The 18,017-nt window shown below is 36.9% G+C and overlaps 1 protein-coding gene across 1 annotated transcript; it reads left to right on the top strand.

Moving 5' to 3' along the window:
• Window positions 1-325: 325 nt before the first annotated feature.
• Window positions 326-16,672, top strand: recql4 (RecQ helicase-like 4). Its single transcript, XM_055157552.1, has 28 exons — window positions 326-593; window positions 662-695; window positions 860-972; window positions 1,108-1,254; window positions 1,332-1,477; window positions 1,999-2,995; window positions 3,097-3,179; window positions 3,262-3,358; window positions 3,819-3,984; window positions 4,858-4,968; window positions 5,032-5,193; window positions 5,849-5,941; window positions 6,018-6,154; window positions 6,425-6,508; window positions 6,655-6,843; window positions 8,108-8,290; window positions 8,680-8,881; window positions 8,964-9,157; window positions 9,831-9,914; window positions 10,002-10,139; window positions 10,898-11,017; window positions 11,433-11,652; window positions 12,321-12,450; window positions 13,422-13,582; window positions 14,937-15,114; window positions 15,307-15,460; window positions 15,549-15,657; window positions 16,451-16,672. Exons 1-28 carry the CDS (start codon window positions 510-512, stop codon window positions 16,570-16,572), a joined length of 4,638 nt encoding a protein of 1,545 aa, XP_055013527.1. The 5' UTR covers window positions 326-509; the 3' UTR covers window positions 16,573-16,672.
• Window positions 16,673-18,017: the final 1,345 nt, after the last annotated feature.

Consider the following 18,017-nt stretch of genomic DNA (forward strand, 5'->3'; position numbering starts at 1 on the left):
TATAGCGAATGTGGCATATTTGACTGTGGCTAAACTCTGGCTTGCAGAGACAACATTTACATTTGATATGAGCAACTGCCCCTTTATCATATTGACACATAGTTCTAGTCTCACACCACTTCATTTCAATATATAGACAGTTAAATAATTTAGCGTTATTTCAAGAAAAGGTAATTTTTGCTTTTCATATCACGTCACCTAAGTTGTTTTATACAATCACGAACTGTCTCTCATAGACTGTTTGATTGTCAAAGCGGAGGTAGTTCTCTTTCGGGGGATGGAGAGCGGATATGGCAACCCAGACTGCGTCATCCGGGCGCGAAAACTGTAAACAGCACGGGCGCATGTGCAGCCTGCGGAAAGGCTTCTTAAGAAATAACGTTGCATATTTTTACTGAGCAAAAATGTCCGATTAAGTGCATATAATAGCGATGACTAGTAGCTAATGTTTGCCAGTGACTGTAAACCCGTTTCAGTCTGATTCTTGAAGCTAAAGTGTAAAACTCGTCATGGACCGCTACAATGAAGTGAAGGTTTTACTGAAAAACTGGGAGCAAGACTTCGTCAAACAGCACCAGAGGAAACCCAATAAGGTACAATAATCTGTCACTGCCGCACACATACAAGGAAACCAGTTTCTAAATACATGTTGTGTTCTCAGGAGGATATTGATCAAGCACCCGAGGAAACAAAGAGTAAGTGCTCACATATACAAAATTTATGACATGTTACGTGTCAGAAGGTAGTCTTGTTAGTGTTGAGTGTATTTACTTTGCTATGTTTGCATCTATGAGATATGTACGGCAATGCACAGAATTAAAAAAAATTAACATTATACACAAGATTGTTGTCATTACAGAATTATATAAAGAGTACAGAAGTTTGAAACAATCTAAAGAAAACACCACCAGTCAGAGCAGCAGTGAATCAGCTGAGCAGAGCACATCTAAAGAGGACAGCTCAAACTCAAAGGTAGAACAAGGACTGTATTTAATAATTTGAATTTAATTAATAGAATAAGTGTGTATACCCTGTGTGTAAATCTTGGAATCTGTAAATTGTCTTGGCAGTGTGAATACTGGGTGCTTTTTATCTCTTCTTTTATAGGAAACAGATTGCTGGGGTTCACATTTGAATCGTAAGTCGCTGCCGGTTGCCTCTCCAAAACTCACAGCGCAGGACAAAGATAATCTAAAGGCTTCAGCACAGTACTACGGTCTTAAGATCAAGTCTAATTTAGTTGCACTTGGAAAGGTAAAGCCACTAATCACAGTTTTGTTTGATAAAAAGCTGTAATGAAGTGATAATATCCTGTATTATCTGACATGTAGGAGAGGCCAGTGTCTTTAAAGAAAACTCCAAGTCGGACGCCGCTGAACTCTTTGAAAGATGGACAAACTGCTCACACAAACAGCCCTGTGTCTACTCCTAAATCATCACTGTCCACACCTGCTCTGCTCAACCCCTTCTCTCCAAGGTACTTTTAATACATGTTCTTATACATTTTAATACTAAGGACAGATATTTCTTTAGAACACATACGCACATATTAGGTTTCAGTGCTTGGGGACATTATATTGAATTACATTAATTTCCTGGAGACTGACCCTATAGTCACTACTTTCCTAACCTTATTAACCCAGATCTGAACTTTAAAACCTGGTGCTGATTTAATAATAAGGGATTTACGTCATGGGAACCTGATGTCTCTATCCATAAGAGGCAGTTCCCCTCTCCATAATATGAGTGTTATACAGATTTTAGTCCCCATAGTGTCATAAAGACCCATTCATAATTACTTGGTTTGAGAATAATTTATCTCTTGTTCCTCTTTCACCTTCCAGCTGTGTATTTATTCACCAAGAATGTTAAAGATTGTTAATGTTATTACAAGCTTTTATTATTTATTCAGTAATTTTGTTCCTACTTTCTTAGCTAAAAGTTAAGTTTTATTGTTGTATGTGGATATAACAAAGAAAATTCTGTTTTTCATGAAAGACTTAACTCCAGCTCCCTGGCTTCATGGTCAGTACCTTCTGAAGAACCTGAAGAGCCTTTTGAACCCTTTGCTGCTTTCACTGAAACAACAAACTCCATCAGTGAAAATGAACCCGCACTCAGTCCAGCGCCTTCTACTGGCAGAAAATCCTCTCTTTTTTCATCACTGTCTCCTTCCAAAAGTTTAGAGACTACAACAGAATCTTCAAATTACCAAAATGGTAATAAAGTGAATGGGAAAACTATACAAACACCGCTCAAAAACAACGTGGAAGAACTAGATTTAAATGGATTAAAGGGAACCCCAAAGTTTTCCAATAGTTATCGAGGAGGCATTGGTGGAAAAATTACTGCAGCAAAACCATTTCTTGCAAACAGAATGACTCATATTGACCAGAAGTGGTTGGAAAGATGTCAGGTTTTTGGAGAACTGGGAGCCGAGGAGAAACCTGTTGTGGGAAACAAGGACGTTTTTATTGAACAAAAACAAGATAAAAAAGATAAAGAGGAACTTGAATTAAAATTAAATCAAGTTGAAATTGAAAAAGTGTACACCAAGGACAGTAGTAGTCAAAGTACAGGTAGTGATGGTGGTCAAGAAGTAAAATTGGCAAGTAGTGTTCTAAAATCTGAGGTGAACAAAAGTGAGAAACAACGTGTTCAACGCAAAAGAAAAAGTAAAACAGTTGACAATGAGATTAAAGAAATGAACATGGATTTAGAACCATCAGGAATGACACCTCCACTGACCTCAGAAGAGGGTGTTAAAGCTACCAAAAGAAAGGGGCGAAAGAGGCAGAGACAAGGAGAGGAAGAAGAGGGGGGAGGAGAGGAAGAGGTGACAGAAGCAAAGAAGAAGCGCAGAAGGAAGAAGAAAGATGCAGACGGCGAGGTTAACGACCAAAGTCCCAAACCAGTGAAAAAACAAAGAGCTAAAAAGAAGAGAGATGAGGATGGAGAGGAGGAAGAGGAGAAGAAAGAGAAGGAACCTAAGAAGGTAACTGAATGTGTATCGTAGTAGAAATGTGAGATGTTTCAAAAAAGGTAGGTTTCAATAGAGTGCACACAGTTGCTCAAATTAAACATATTTCTGTCCAGCCCCCACAGGAAAACTTGTTTGGAGAGGTGGAGGAAAATTTTGGAGCCAAAAAACTATATCAGCCTGGTTTAAACAAGCCGAGGTAAGTCACCTCACATTCAGTGCATATCATTACAAAGTACTGTACTGCTTCTACAACACTGTAAATACTGTGTTCACTATAGGAATATGAAAACAGAGGGAAACTTTGTGAAAATAAACCTAAAGAAGAAATCCCATGTGAAAGGATATGCACTGAGGGGGATGGCTCTAAGGCGGCAGGTATGTTTATAGAAATAAATAAACTACTTTTGGTTAATTGAGCATTGCCTAACATCACATCTATAGACTGTACAAATAATTGGACATAACTAAACTGCTAGCTGCTGCGTTCTAAATAGGAAGTGTTCATGGGGGCACTTCTGGCTACACTGACTCTGTTTCCAATTGACTTTATATAGGAAATCTAATAACCCCTGTCTCTGTAACTGCTACTGTGAGCCTCGACATTTATGTCTTAAGTCTTACAGTGTTTGTATTAACCTGTTTACAAGATCCTGATGTTTTTGTTTTGTTACTTTGTCTGTAAAATGCACGTGGCTTCAACTTCCCTCCTATAACTGCTAGACTCGTGAGCTTTATTTGACTGGAGCCAAACGCAATGGATGACATTGCACTCCCTTATTCCACATCTTTTTATACAGTCTATGGTTACATCTTATTGTAATGAATGATTTCATAGATGTACATGGAGAAGTTCCAGTTGAAGGGGGAGCGTTTTGGTGGCGGTGGCGGCGGGTTCTTTCGAGGGAGACGAGGTGGATTCCGAGGGTCACTCAGTCGTCAAGGAGACACCTGCTACAAATGTGGGGGCACAGGACACTGGGCCATGGACTGCAAGGGGCGAGGTAACATTAGGACCAAAGGAGTTTATGCATTTTACAAACTGTATTCATATTTCCAATCATATGTAATTCCTGAAACCTATTTGTTAAACTACTAAAGCCTCTCTTATTTTAGTCTTAAAGTTCCTATATTATGCAAAATTGACTCTTGTGAGTTTTAAGACAAGTTATATTGTTGTTTCTTCTTCAAAAACATGCCTGGAGTTGTGTTTTCTTTCATTCATTTCTTTCATGTTTGAATAATTCTTTATTATTGGTTTGTCTGCATATCTAAAGCTCAAAATTCTCAGTTTCACCTTGTGATGTCACAAAGCGGTAGTTTTCAGTTCACAGCTACCTTTTACCTTTTGTTCAGTAGAGATTTGCAATTCCAGGGCTGAAATTATCCAAATTATTCTAGTGAAGGTGTATGGAGTTTTAAAACACAGTGGAGCACTTGGTGTATGACCACATAACATCATAAGGTGGAACAGAGTGTTTTCAGCTTGAGAGAAGAACTCAGCCTAAATATCCAGGATTTAACGTGTGAATGAACCAAAACAAGACGGGTATGTTTTTTAATGAGAAAACAACATTGTTACATAGATCAGAAAATAATGTAATGGGCCCTTAAATACATGCAAATTAGGTATAAGTCTGCTTAAACCCTCAGTGACCAAGGATTGTCCCATAGTTCAGTTTTTTTGTTTGTTTGTAGATTTTAGCTATTTAGAAAGTCAGAGTCACAGAGTGTGTCTTTTCCATCAATTCCATTGCGACAGATCTGAAATGCTGTGATTATTTAGAAGGAAAATGACCAGATTTTCATGGTGATTCAGTTATGGAGTTACATAAATCTACATAATATCAACATCAATCTCCTACTTTATCTTTTAGCCCCCCCCCCTTCAACACAAGACGAGCCGCCAGCCGAAGAGGAGCCCTTTGAACTTCCCACTCTGGAAGAAGTCGCCAGGGCAACGGGAACTCTGAAATCTGAGCCTATAGGTAATAACACAATATTGAAGCTTTTTGCATTAGGAGTTATTTTCTCAATGGCGTGTGCAATAGTTTCACAGAGCATCAGTGAAGATTCTAACCAGGACAATGATGAAGAGAACAAAAAACGTGATGAGATTTTGTTGAATGTGATCCGTCCTGACTATGAGCGCCCTCCTCCTCCCCCACCAATGGAGCCCCTGTTTCCTCTTGGGGAAAATGGGAAAGTTCAAGGTAAAAACTGCAATCGAAAGTATTAAAAATGACATTAGAATCAGGCAATAAAATCACAAATTTCAACTTTTACCATTTTTGTTTTATGCAAACTATATTTCTAGGTCCAATTTTACACAAAATTGAGCTTGTAAGCTTTAAGTAATGTTAGAATATTGCTATCTCATCAAAAACAGTGGAGTTGCATTTTATTTCATTCAAACATGCTTGAGTAATCCTTTATTATTAGTCTGTTTACATCTCCAAAGCGCAAAATGCTCTGTTCCACCTTGTGATGTCATGAAGCCATAGTTTTCAAATTAACAGCTACTTTTAACTTCAGTTCAGTAGAGATGGGTAATTCTACGACTGAAATTATCCAAATTATTCTAGTGAAGGTGCATGCAGTTTCAATACACAGTGGAGCACTTCCTGTATGTATGTAACCGCATGACATCACAAGGTGGAACAGAGTGTTTTTTGTTTGAGAGAAGAGCTCAGCCTAAATATGCAGAGTTTGTGTGTTAAACGTGTGAATGAAATAAAACACAACTCCAGGTATGTTTGTAATGGGAAACAACATAACATAGATCAGAAAATAGCTTAATAGGACAATTTTATAAAATACTTTGTTATAAAGATTGACATAATAACATTACGCTTCTACTGTTTACAGAAACGCCAGCTGAAGTTTTTGCTGGCCTCAAAGATTTGGGCTATCAGTCATTCAGACCTGGACAGGAGGACGCCATCATGAGGATCCTGTCTGGTAATACAATCTTTCCATTGGTGTATTGATTTATTATAAGTCATTATATTTGCTCATTTTTAACATGCACTTCCAGGTCTTTCTACATTGGTGGTACTATCAACAGGAATGGGCAAATCTCTCTGCTACCAGCTCCCAGCTTATCTGTACTATCAACGCTCTAAATGTATAACACTAGTCATCTCACCTCTGGTCTCACTGATGGATGATCAAGTAAGCGTCAGAATATATTAATAAAATTGACCAAAGTAAGGCTTTATTAGCAGCATTATAAAACCGTGAAGAAAGTTGGCAAATGGGTCTAACATGTAAAAGAAATGACACAAATGAGGTCTATGATGTTCTGAAGTAAACGTTTGTATAATCCATTAGTCATTCGCATCTTTGTCCTTTCTGCTCAACTACATATTTGATTAATATTAATATAATAATAATTTTGAATAATAATTTTACATCTTACATATCTTTTTATATTTTCTGTAGCTTTCAGGAATATCGCCAAAGTTAAAGGCTGCTTGTATTCACTCCAACATGACAATGAAGCAGAGAGAAGCTGCTATTGAAAAGGTAATACTCCCAACCATCTAACTTAATACTATTTTTCACTAAATACTGTCTACTTATGTAATTGTATATGTCATTTATTGGTACTACTTAAGGCCAGTGTAACCCACATGCACATTTTAGACTGATCATTATTTTTTCTTCTCCAGGTGAAGGCCAGGCAGGTGTGTGTGCTGCTCCTCTCACCAGAGGCCCTGGTCGGTGGAGGTGGTTCAGGATCAGGATGTCTGCCCCCTGCCCAAGACCTCCCCCCTGTGGCGTTTGCCTGTATAGATGAAGCTCACTGTGTGTCTGAGTGGTCTCACAACTTCAGACCTTGCTATCTGAGGCTCTGTAAGGTAAGTCGTAGTACATTAAAATCTAGCGTTTTTAAAGCATTTTACATTCAACTTAATTCAGTTACATTATTATACCATTTTAATCTAGCCACAAATGACATTAAGACTGTAGTATAGTAATACATACTTAATAAACTAAATAAGCCACTTCACAAGACGAGAGAGCCCCAGTGGACCTTAATCTGCTGTACATCTTCACCTAAAAGCCAAGGGCCACTCCTTTGAGGATAGTGAGGTACAGATATTAGCCAAAGAAAAGAATTGGTTTGAGAAGGGAGTTAATGAGGCTGTTTTTGTCAGGAAGGTTAGGTCTCCTATTTACAATTCCATCCTCAAACCTAAAACAAAGAGGGCCATAGGTGGGGAAAAACCCTAATTTTGGGCCTGAATGATTATGCTGATATGTCCCCTCACTCAGGACAGATGAATACGCCTAGCTAACAAACAGAAACATGTATGACGTTAATTTCAGATTAGTTTCAGTGTAGTTACCTCCTCCCTTCAGGCAGATATAAGGAAGTGTTCACCAGCGTCTGACCAGAACTGAAGAAGCAGCTTGGATGAGCTGCGACACATTTTCAACCTAAATAAGCATTTGTCCGGTTGACAAATTGAATTCCTCCTTTGCCATACTTAAACACTTTTCAGATGCTTATTTCACCCTTTGTTGTAATCTTTGTTGAAGCACTTTGTGTTGCATTTTTGTATGAAAAGCGCTCTATAGATAAAGTTTGATTTGATTGATTATTCTAACAAGGTTTAATTTGTGATCCTTTTTAAGATGTTGTAGTTAAAGTATAGGAATGCCAAGTTTAAAAGGCCTTTAAACATTATTAAAAATAATTTATTTAAATATCAGGAAAACATTACTGATAGCTAGCAAGCCTTTGGAAATATTTTTGTATGTTTACTATTGCGTATAAACCTAACATACGCATATCAGCTATTCTTTTAATTCTACTATATAGAGTAGAGTGTTTAAATTGACATAACTATCCCACTAGCTGCCACTTTCCTAATAGGAAGTGAGCATGGGGGCGCCTCTGGTTCCATCAACTCCTGCTCTAAATGCCTATACATTGTAAAATTGTTGCCCCTCTCTCTGTAACTGCTGCTGTGATCCTTGTCATTTTGGTCTGAAAATGTTCGTATTAACCCGCTCTACAGGATCATTGTGTTTTTATTTTGCTCATTTGTTGGTAAATTAGTTTCTATTCCTAAAGTGGAACTCATCTCTACGTCATCTTCTGTGCATATTGTTTAGGTCCTGAGGGAGCGTCTGGGCGTACAGTGCTTGTTGGGTCTCACAGCTACAGCCACTCTGTCCACTGCGTTGGACATCGCTCGCCATTTGGACATTAATGACGAAGACGGCATCGCTGTGAGGTCCGCCGCCGTGCCCCCAAACCTCAACCTCTCTGTGTCTATGGACAGAGAAAAAGACCAGGTACGCCTCTTGTGTCAATATTTAAAGCTGCATTATGTAATTTTTCTGGTGGAGGGTTCGCTGGTGTCTACTTGTCTCCATGTTTTTGCCTTTCCTAGAATGTTTCACAGTGTAGCAACAACCAGATCAGTCTCCACAGAACGAAGCAGGTAGCAAAGTTGATATTGAGTTCTATGAAAAGGCAATCATGCATATTTTTCAAGGTATTTTTGAGCAATAAAAACTGTAATTGAATACATGGAAAAAGATCAAATGCCATACTTTTAACCATTCTGGGCTCAGCGATAACATCTCAATGGAGACGAGCAGGTTACAGACTTTCCAACCAGAAAAGCTACACAGTGCACATTTTTGATTTTATCATTAACTTATTTGATACTTGACCACAGGCATTGGTTTCCTTATTGAGAGGTGACAGATTTGGATGTTTGGACTCCATTATTGTATATTGCACCCGAAGAGACGAGACCACACGAGTTGCTGCACTACTTAGAACCTGCCTGCAGGGGGTGCTAGTTAAAGAAAACCCAAACATTACCAACAACAGTGAGGCTCAGAGCAACCCTGTAGGACAGAAGAAAAAGGAACTTGGTATGGAGTGCATAAAACACAAAAACTATTTACTTTAAAAATATGTTATTTATGTAATATTGTGCTTGTATGGTATAAATAGCAAGGAAAAAGATCCGTAAACCAATCAAATGGCAGGCAGAGTCGTATCACGCTGGTCTGTCGGGGTCTGAACGCCGCCGTGTCCAGAATAACTTCATGTGCGGGGAGCTGAGAATTGTCGTGGCAACTGTCGCTTTTGGGATGGGACTGGACAAATCTGATGTCCGGGGGATCATACACTACAACATGCCCAAGGTATGCAGGAAGAAATTACAACCATTTCTATCTCTTGTCACAATAACAAGTTTTTAAGTGTGATATATTGCTGAAGTAAATATAGATGATAAACGATAAGAGTGATTCTAAACTAAAACTTAAAAACTATTGTAAATCTACAATATTATTAAAAAAGCACGAGCTGCAATAAATAAACAAGCAGAATGAAAAACTCTAGTAATTAGTTTGCATTTGTAATGAGTCATGGAAGTTATTAATTCACCCTTTTACATCTTAAATCTTATTGTATAGCCAAAAAAAAAAAAAAAGTACACATGATACATACTGAGCCCCAAAAATATTGTTCCAGTTTTCATATATTATATTGAACAATAAGTCGATTATTGTAATTATCGTGACAAGCCTATTGGACACTAAACATCTGTGTTGATAAATGTCTTGTAAAGGCCATAATTTGTGCCCCTGACAATTTTTTATCTTAATTTTCACAGTTATACAAAGTGCTAGGTAAAATTTGCAGTGAATGTAAGAGTGAATGGTTGTCAGTGTATTATTTTGATTGTACTTGAGTACTTGTACTTGATTTAACTATTGTAGCCACTCAAATACTTCAATTGAAAAGTGTTAGAGAATAAAGCAATGATTTTAACAGATTTTTTATAGTTATTTGTTTACATTGTTATTTCTCTAGAGCTTTGAAAGTTACGTTCAGGAAATTGGACGAGCTGGAAGAGATGGAGAGCCGGCCCACTGCCATCTGTTCTTAAACCCAGAGGTGAGTGTAATTTTATTATTATTTTTTTAATATGTTTTTTCTTTTCTTTCCTATTTTATAATTTTACATACATATGTAATCTTGTAGGGTGATGATCTCCATGAACTTCGTCGTCACATTTATGCAGACACAGTGGACTATTACACAGTGAAGAGACTGGTTCAGAAAGTCTTCCCTCCATGTAAATGTAAACAAATCCACCAGAAACAACAGTTACTTAACAAGGTAAGTAAATATTTATGTTTATGAGTAAAGTGCTGTTTGAGAGTGAGGTTTCAGAGTGATGGAAAAGTGGCACTTTAAAATTCAAAACAAATCATCTTTTGAATGGGTAAAAGTACTCAAAATGGCACCTATACACAGGAAACTAGAACCAGTTAATTGTGATAAAAGGTGCACTGCATAACTTTTCATCTTTTTGTCCCCATGGAGATGTTAATGCTTCGGTTTAAATTGTCCACAGTATAATATTTAACTAATCTGTCTTGCATTTAACATCATTAAACATTAAACATTAGTCTTAGTGATAGTGGGGTTGCCTGTCCACAGATCTAACCTGTGTATTGGCTTGGATGTCTCCTTGGAAATTCACAAGTCTATGGCCATACTGTGGAACATTCTAGGCACATCTCCATGGAGACAAGCAAGTGACAGATGCTCCAGCAGACATGTTACACAGTGCACCCTTAAGACCTAAGTGTCTTAGTCAGGGCTTACGAGTAAAATCGAATCGCGTAGGCTGGTCTGTGTCTTAATAAAGGACCTTTCATTTTTGTGCACAAGGGTTGGATGGCTTCACCTCCACTACCTTCACATTTCTGCATTGGTGTATATGCAAAGATAAATTTCTGTTCTTTCATGTCAAGTGGCCTTATCCTTGAAGAGCAACACTCTCTTATATCCTTCTATCTGACTCACTAGACACCCACTGAAGCACTCACCTCATCTCCTGTTTTTATTAATGTAACACTGTTTACTTGTAGGACATAGAGGACTCTGAGCTACTTGAAATGATGGAAGTCTGTGAACAGGAGAATGGTCTGATCGAGCAAATGACACCATCTATGAATAACCAACCAAAAGATGCACCACAACCAACACCAGTAAGTAATACTATTTAAACAAATAAAACAAAAACATTAATATATATTTAGTGCTCTCTAACTGTTAATTGTGACTAAAATGTGGCCACTGCTGAGCCATAGACTATATATCAATGAACATAGCTAACCTGCTCGCTGGCATGTTCCAAATCAGAAAAGAGCATCGGCGGCTTCCAGCTCCATTAACACTAGATCCACTCTGGATCACTTTACATTGAAAATTTGTCACCCTTTTCTCTGTAACTGCTGCAGATTGGATTTGCAATTGGGCAAAGGAAGAGTGACTGATTTGTTAGTCAGATTTGTTAGTCATTTTAGTTGAATTTACACTTCCTATGAAAGTTTAGGAATATCATTGTGTGTATCAGACTGTTTTTCCTTCACTATCTTAAAAGAGGAAATGTTTTGCTTCCAGGTTGATAGTACTAAACTACCAGCTGAAGCTGATGCTGCTGCACCTGAGCCTGAAGCCAGAGATGACAAGTCTGTTCAGCCACAAAGTTCAAATGTCGACAGTGAATTAGAAGAAGAAGAAACCGTGACCTTTGAGTGGCCGAAAGAGCGCATTTGTCACACCCATGAAAGAGCCATTCCTGTCCAACAAACTGTGGAGACTTTAGACATCACAGAGGAGGGTACGCTGACATGTTATGCAATTTTCTGATTTCTGTTATAATGTTGTTTTCTCATCACAAACAAACCTGGAGTTGTGTTTTGTTTCATTCACACATTTATTTCATAAACCTTGAATATTTAGGCTCAGTTGTTCTCTGAAATAGAAACCCTCAGTTCCACCTTGTGATGTCATGTGGTAATATAGGAAGTGCTCCACTGTGTTTTTAAACTCCATACACTTTCACTGAAATTTGGCTAATTTCAGCTCTGGAATTGCTAATCTGAAGGTAAAAGCTTGCTGACCCAAAAACTACCACTGCATGACATCACATGGTGGAACAGAGCATTTTGAGCTTTGGAGATGTAGACAGACTAATAAACCAGGTCCATTTTGTGTAATGTATAACCTTTAACCAAAGTTACAGAAGTACTTAAATATTCAAAACTGCTTTATTTTCCATGACCATGAAAATAAAACTTGGTTCTATAAAATATACCTAGAAATTATAGAAAAAGCTAAGAAAAGTAATATAGTTTAAATATTGAGCCATAAATTAATGAATATGGTTGCTGTAGCATTTATTGTGAGAGGCCCACAGCTTTAAATAAGACACATTCACAAGATAAAGAATGTTTTTTTTTTTTACTCTTATTTCGTTGTGATCCATCGCCGTCTCATCTGAAACAGGTGTGGAGACGTTGCTGTGTTATTTGGAGCTCCATCCTCAGCGTTTTGTGGAACTACTTCACCCAACCATGTCCCAGTGTAAAGTTGCCTGCTACAACGGACCACGACAACTTCAGAAACTCACTAAAATGTAAGAACTTCATATTTTCAGTTTCAGTTTAGGGATGATCCAGCTATTGTGACCAGTAACCAATCCAAGTATATGCTATTATAAATCCACAAATTACCTTATTGAATTATAATGAAAGGTATTTTATCCAACACTATTTTTATGTCGATAGATGTAGATATAGATAGAGAGAGAAAGAGATAGATAGATACATGAATAGATAAATAAACATACACCCCGTCTTCTATTTCCATTAGAGAAACAAATTTGAAAACATCCACGATTATCATCTTCACTAATATAATCCTGATTTTAGTAGATAATACCGTATTTATAACTATGTCAATCTATCGTACAAACACTAGAGGGCAATAAATTAGTAGCTTTTGTTAAAGACGTCTTCCTTCTATGGCATTATGTGTTTGTCCTCTTGCATGCAATTTTTCTTTTAATTGTCAGACCCCATTAGAACAAATTCATTTAGGACTTCCTCACATACTCCAAGTACAGTACACTGACATCATGGCTATATTTTGGTCCTGTATTATGATATTTTCTGATCTGTGTTAATGGTATAATGTTGCTTCCTCATCACAAACATACCTGGAGTTTTTTGTTTCATTCACACGTTTAACACACAAAATCTGCACTTTGTCATGTCATGTGGTAATAAATTTGGATAATTTCAGCTCTGGAATTTTCTGTCTCAAAAGGTTCCAAGGCAAAGGTAGCTATTAACTTGAAGAGTACCACTACATGACATCACAAAGTGTAACAGAGCATTTTGAGCTTTGGGGATGTAGACAGACAGACAAATAATAAAGGGTTACTCAAACATGTGTGCATGAAACAAAACACAACTCTAGGTGCGCTTTTGATGAAGTAACAACATTATAACATGACTGAAAGCTCACAAGCATCAATTTTGCACAATATAGGACTTAATAACAACTTAACAATAAAAATAAGATGTTTTTGTCTTTTCCTTGCAGCTGTCCTCCTGTGGCTGTGGTTCTGGCCCGGATGCGGATGGTGGGGCAGCGGGTGGAGGTTCTGGACCAGGTGGAGTTTGACGTGGTGGAGGTAGCAGACACAATGGGTTGGCAGCTCCCCCTGGTGAAGAGAGGACTCCGGCAGCTACAATGGAGCTCTGGTAACTTGATATGTGTTTTTTATGGTGGTACTGAAATTAGGGATGATGATATTAAAGAAGTCTTATGTTTTTATGTATTCATTTATGTTTTGAGTATCCTGATAACGATCCAGAGTTGTGTTTTGTTTCATTCACACATGTTTAACACACAAATCCTGCATATTTAGTGTATGTTTCTCTCAAACTGAAAGGCCTCTTCTCCACCTTTTAATGTGATGTGTATATGTGATCAAAGAAGTTCTCTATTTTATATATTTATTTATTTATTTTTGAGTATGCTGATAACAATAATCAGATAATCAGAAGACACTTTTTGCAACCCAATGGTAAAACATGTCTTTTAAATTTATCAGTTGATGTTTTGTTATCAGATAAATGCGAAAGAAAAGGAAAGTATAACATTCAATAATTACACAAGCCAAATTCATAAAACTGTTGATGATTATTATAATTTCAGTTCATGAAAACTTCCAGTAAACTTACGAACTACTCACAGTACTAATGCATTCAATTCTAGGGGTGTGCAAGAATATAGAAATATCGATATATATCGTAATAATACCTTTGGTTATACAGTATTGTTATTGTGGGCTGCTGTATCAATATTGGCAAGAACATTTTTTGTTTCTTTTAGCTTTTTTTGTGACCACATTATAATTTTGTTGCGTATTTAATGGAACTAAACTTATTTATGGAATACACTTGACATATTCACTGTTTTGATGTTTAAAGTAGATGTATTTCATATTCGCTTTGCACAAGAAGTGGTTTAAAGGTGCATTGTGTAACTTTTGTGGTAGAGGGTCTGTCATCTACTTGTTACTGTGGATATGTCATCGCTCTGCTTGGAATGTTCCACAGTATGACATTAAACTGTTATACTTTATATTTATTCAACTACAGGTGGTTTTATAACTCAAAAATACATAGAAAAACAGGCATTCTGACTGTGAGCGGGCTGCCTCTCCACAGATCGGACCTGTGAGTTGATCTGGTTTGGTCTCCATGAAGAAAAAAAGGTTTAATGCCATACTGTGAAACATTCCATATAAAGCAATAACATCTCCATGAAGATATTTGAAGCATTTGACTCTCCACCAGTAAAGTTACACAATGCACTTTAACAAAGAAATATTGTTGCTAAAATGTATTTGGTTCTTAAAAAACAACAATCATGAGCCTTGTATCGAATCGTGAGGGACCATGTGATTCCCAGCCCTGTTCGATTCCCACTGACCAGCTGAAATAACTATTAACATTATCACAATATAAGCTGTGTTGACCTGTGCCCATATTTCAGTATTTTCATTTATACATTTTGTACCAAATCCTACTCACGGCAAATGTGTTTCAGTGGGGGGTCGCAGTGGCGTTATGGTGGAGTTTTCAGCCCCGTCGTTTTACTTTCGTTCCTATGGCGACCTCAGCAATGAAGAGATGGACCAGGTCTGTCACTTCCTCCACAACAGAGTCCAAAGCCAAGAGGCCACACAGTTGTACCAGCTCACCTCCTGCTTCAAGGCTTTCAAAAGGTACACGTGGATTTTATAGTTTTATTACTAGAAATGTTATAATTCCAAACTAAAGATAACATACCAGGAGATGGAAACTTGATTACGTCTAATTTATAGCTCAGAAAATAGATCACTATCTGGTTCCAAACTCTTGTATATACACTTTTTGTTGCTTATTTTTATTTCTAATTCACATTGTTGAATTTACAGTGTGGCGTATCAAAGAGTAACTTCCTGTGTTGATGATTTGGATGAGAGCCGTAGTCTTCAGCTCAAAAGTCTCCTCTTTGAATATTTTGAAAAGAGGAGAGACCAGCACCACACACTTGCTCCCATGGAAATCGAAGAGCTTGACAGATTTAAGGTTACAACAGTATCTGATTTTGAGTTATAATTCCTATTAAGATTTAAAGTGTGTTGTGTTAATGAATTATTTGAATGTTGTTTTTCAGCTGTTGGACTGGGAGGGTCAGATCAGAGCGGACATTAGGAGTTTTCTCGCTAACAGAAGTGATGAGAAGTTTTCTGGACGGGCTGTGGCAAGAATCCTCCATGGCATTGGTGAGATCACAGTTGTTTTGATACAGTTTAACTTGAACAACTGACATGATGATTTTCAAACACCAGAGGGCGGTAGATGACGCCCTCTGGTTTTAGATGGTTTTAGAAGTAGTCTGGTTTCAAGAACAGACAATAGGAAGCTAGAAAGGTGATAAAAATATAGGGCAACTGATTCATTTCTGCATAGACATCACAAACTCTTATCCACTATGACTATGCGGTTACCTTAATGGTTAGCACAATGAAAAAAAAAATCAGTTAAAAAAATAAAATAACAAAAGACGAAGAAGAAATAGTTAAAAGTATAATATCAGCAATTTGTCTTGTTAGAAGACAAAAAGACATAAATATTAGTAAACAGTAGATGCATTTTTATTGTATTGTATGCAGTGATTAAACGTAACAAAAAGTTGTAAAGTGCTGTACTTAAGTCAATTTTAAAGTGGATACCATTTACTTTTACTTTACTGCATCTAAGAGCAGGTATCTGTGCTTTCAACTTCACTACATTTTTTAACAAAACTGAAACGCAAAAGTGTTTTTTATTATTTTTATTATTATGCATGACCTGCTAAAATGGCCAAGGAGTTTGAGCAAGCAAAAATAAAATATACAAGTTAAAACAGCTAGACAAGAAATTTCAGTTGTTTCCGTTGAACAATATTCAGCATAAAAATGTATTAGAATTATTGAAACATTATAAGGTTTCAAAATCTGCAGGAAGTATCTGTACTTTTACTTTGGTAACAAAATGTAGTACTTTTTCTACCACTGACTGTATGTCACTTTTCAGGGAGCCCTTGTTATCCTGCCATAACCTATGGCAAAGACAGACGCTACTGGAGGAAGTACATTCAGTTTGACTTTAACCAGCTCATCAGACTGGCCACTCAGGAAATCATTAGTTTTAAATGATTGATGGAGGTTAATGGGTTTTATTACATGATTGGTAGCCACTTAACTTTTAACCGTTTTAAACAAAGTAAATATTGTAATAAAATATATATTTTTTTAACTTGGTCTGGTCTGTATTATTCTGTTATTATGATGTATAATGTATTATTCTAGACTACCCTCACATTTATACATGTAATTGTAACATAAGAAAAACCACACACACAATCCAAATCTGTGCACAAGGAAGTAAAACTCCGCTAACTGGTATAATATTAACTAAAAAGAACCTGAAACACAAATATTGATTCGAAAGCCTCCAATGATGTTATGTGTCCAGTCTTGCTTCGCATGTAACTTTTGTTGGGTATGTTAAATTTTAACCTGAGCACACAGACTTATTCTCAGTTACTGTCCAAATCATGTAGAATTCATATTTTACAGCTGATATCAACCTTCCCTGGGGATGTGATGCTAACTGTAAGCTCTGCTCTGTTTGAAACTGTTACTCTACTTAGACTTTAATCTGAGCTTTTTTTTAACACAGTCTGACTAGAAAGAACTGACAGGTGAGGTGATTTGTGATGTTCTGACGTTAAAGTCCCTCTCAATAACACTACAGTCACAAGCTATGAGTAAAGGAAATTTTCTTTATAGCCTTAGGTCAAATGAGTTTGTAGTTAAAATTACTAACAAGAATACATGCACATTTCAGAGTATAGTGCTTCAAGTGCTTATTAAAGGGCCCATATTACACTATTTTCTGATCTATGTCATAATGTTTCTTCATCACAAACATATCTAGAGCTGTGTTTTGTTTCATTCACACATGTTCAACTCACAAACCTTGCATATTAAGTGTTCTTCTCTCAAACAGAAAACACCTTGTGATGTCTTGTGTCAACACTTTCACTAGAATCATTTGGATGATTTCAATATGACTCAATATCTACTAAACCAAATGTAAGAAATAGCTGTTAACCCAAAAACTACTGCTTCATGACATCAGAGCATTTTGAACTTTGGAGATATAGAGAGACTAATAATAAAGGGTTACTCAAACATGTATGAATGAAACAAAACACAGCCCCAGGTATGTTTTGATAGCGTAACAACATTCTAACATGTCTTAAAGCTCTCAAGAGTCAAATTTTGTGTAATATAGAACCTTAAAAAAAAACCAAAAAAACACACATAAAGCCATCAAAGCCATTGAGAAAAAATAAGCAAAATATCTGTTCCTTATTGTTTGTAAATGGGTTATACTTGATTACTTGTTTCAGTTGTTTCACTGACATGTTTCAACCTTCTCCACCCGTTGACCTTGCTGCTATCACTCAGATTACATTGTGATTTCAGTCCATCATTTTGTTTAGTAATTATGACTGTTTTGCTTACATGGCATTTTCAAAACATCTTGTTACTTTACAGTCTTCAGTAGACTTTGGCATCAAATGAAGTCCTGG

The sequence above is a fragment of the Boleophthalmus pectinirostris genome, unplaced genomic scaffold, assembly GCF_026225935.1.
Source record: "Boleophthalmus pectinirostris isolate CB_2022bp ecotype Guang Dong unplaced genomic scaffold, ASM2622593v1 HiC_scaffold_21, whole genome shotgun sequence".
NCBI lineage: Eukaryota > Metazoa > Chordata > Actinopteri > Gobiiformes > Gobiidae > Boleophthalmus > Boleophthalmus pectinirostris.

Coding starts and splice junctions, on each gene's coding strand:
- recql4 (XM_055157552.1), top strand. CDS start 510: ATGGACCGCTACAATGAAGTGAAGGTTTTACTGAAAAACTGGGAGCAA. Junction 2,996..3,096: donor AAGAGAAGGAACCTAAGAAG/GTAACTGAATGT, acceptor ATTTCTGTCCAG/CCCCCACAGGAAAACTTGTT. Junction 5,942..6,017: donor CATCATGAGGATCCTGTCTG/GTAATACAATCT, acceptor ATGCACTTCCAG/GTCTTTCTACATTGGTGGTA.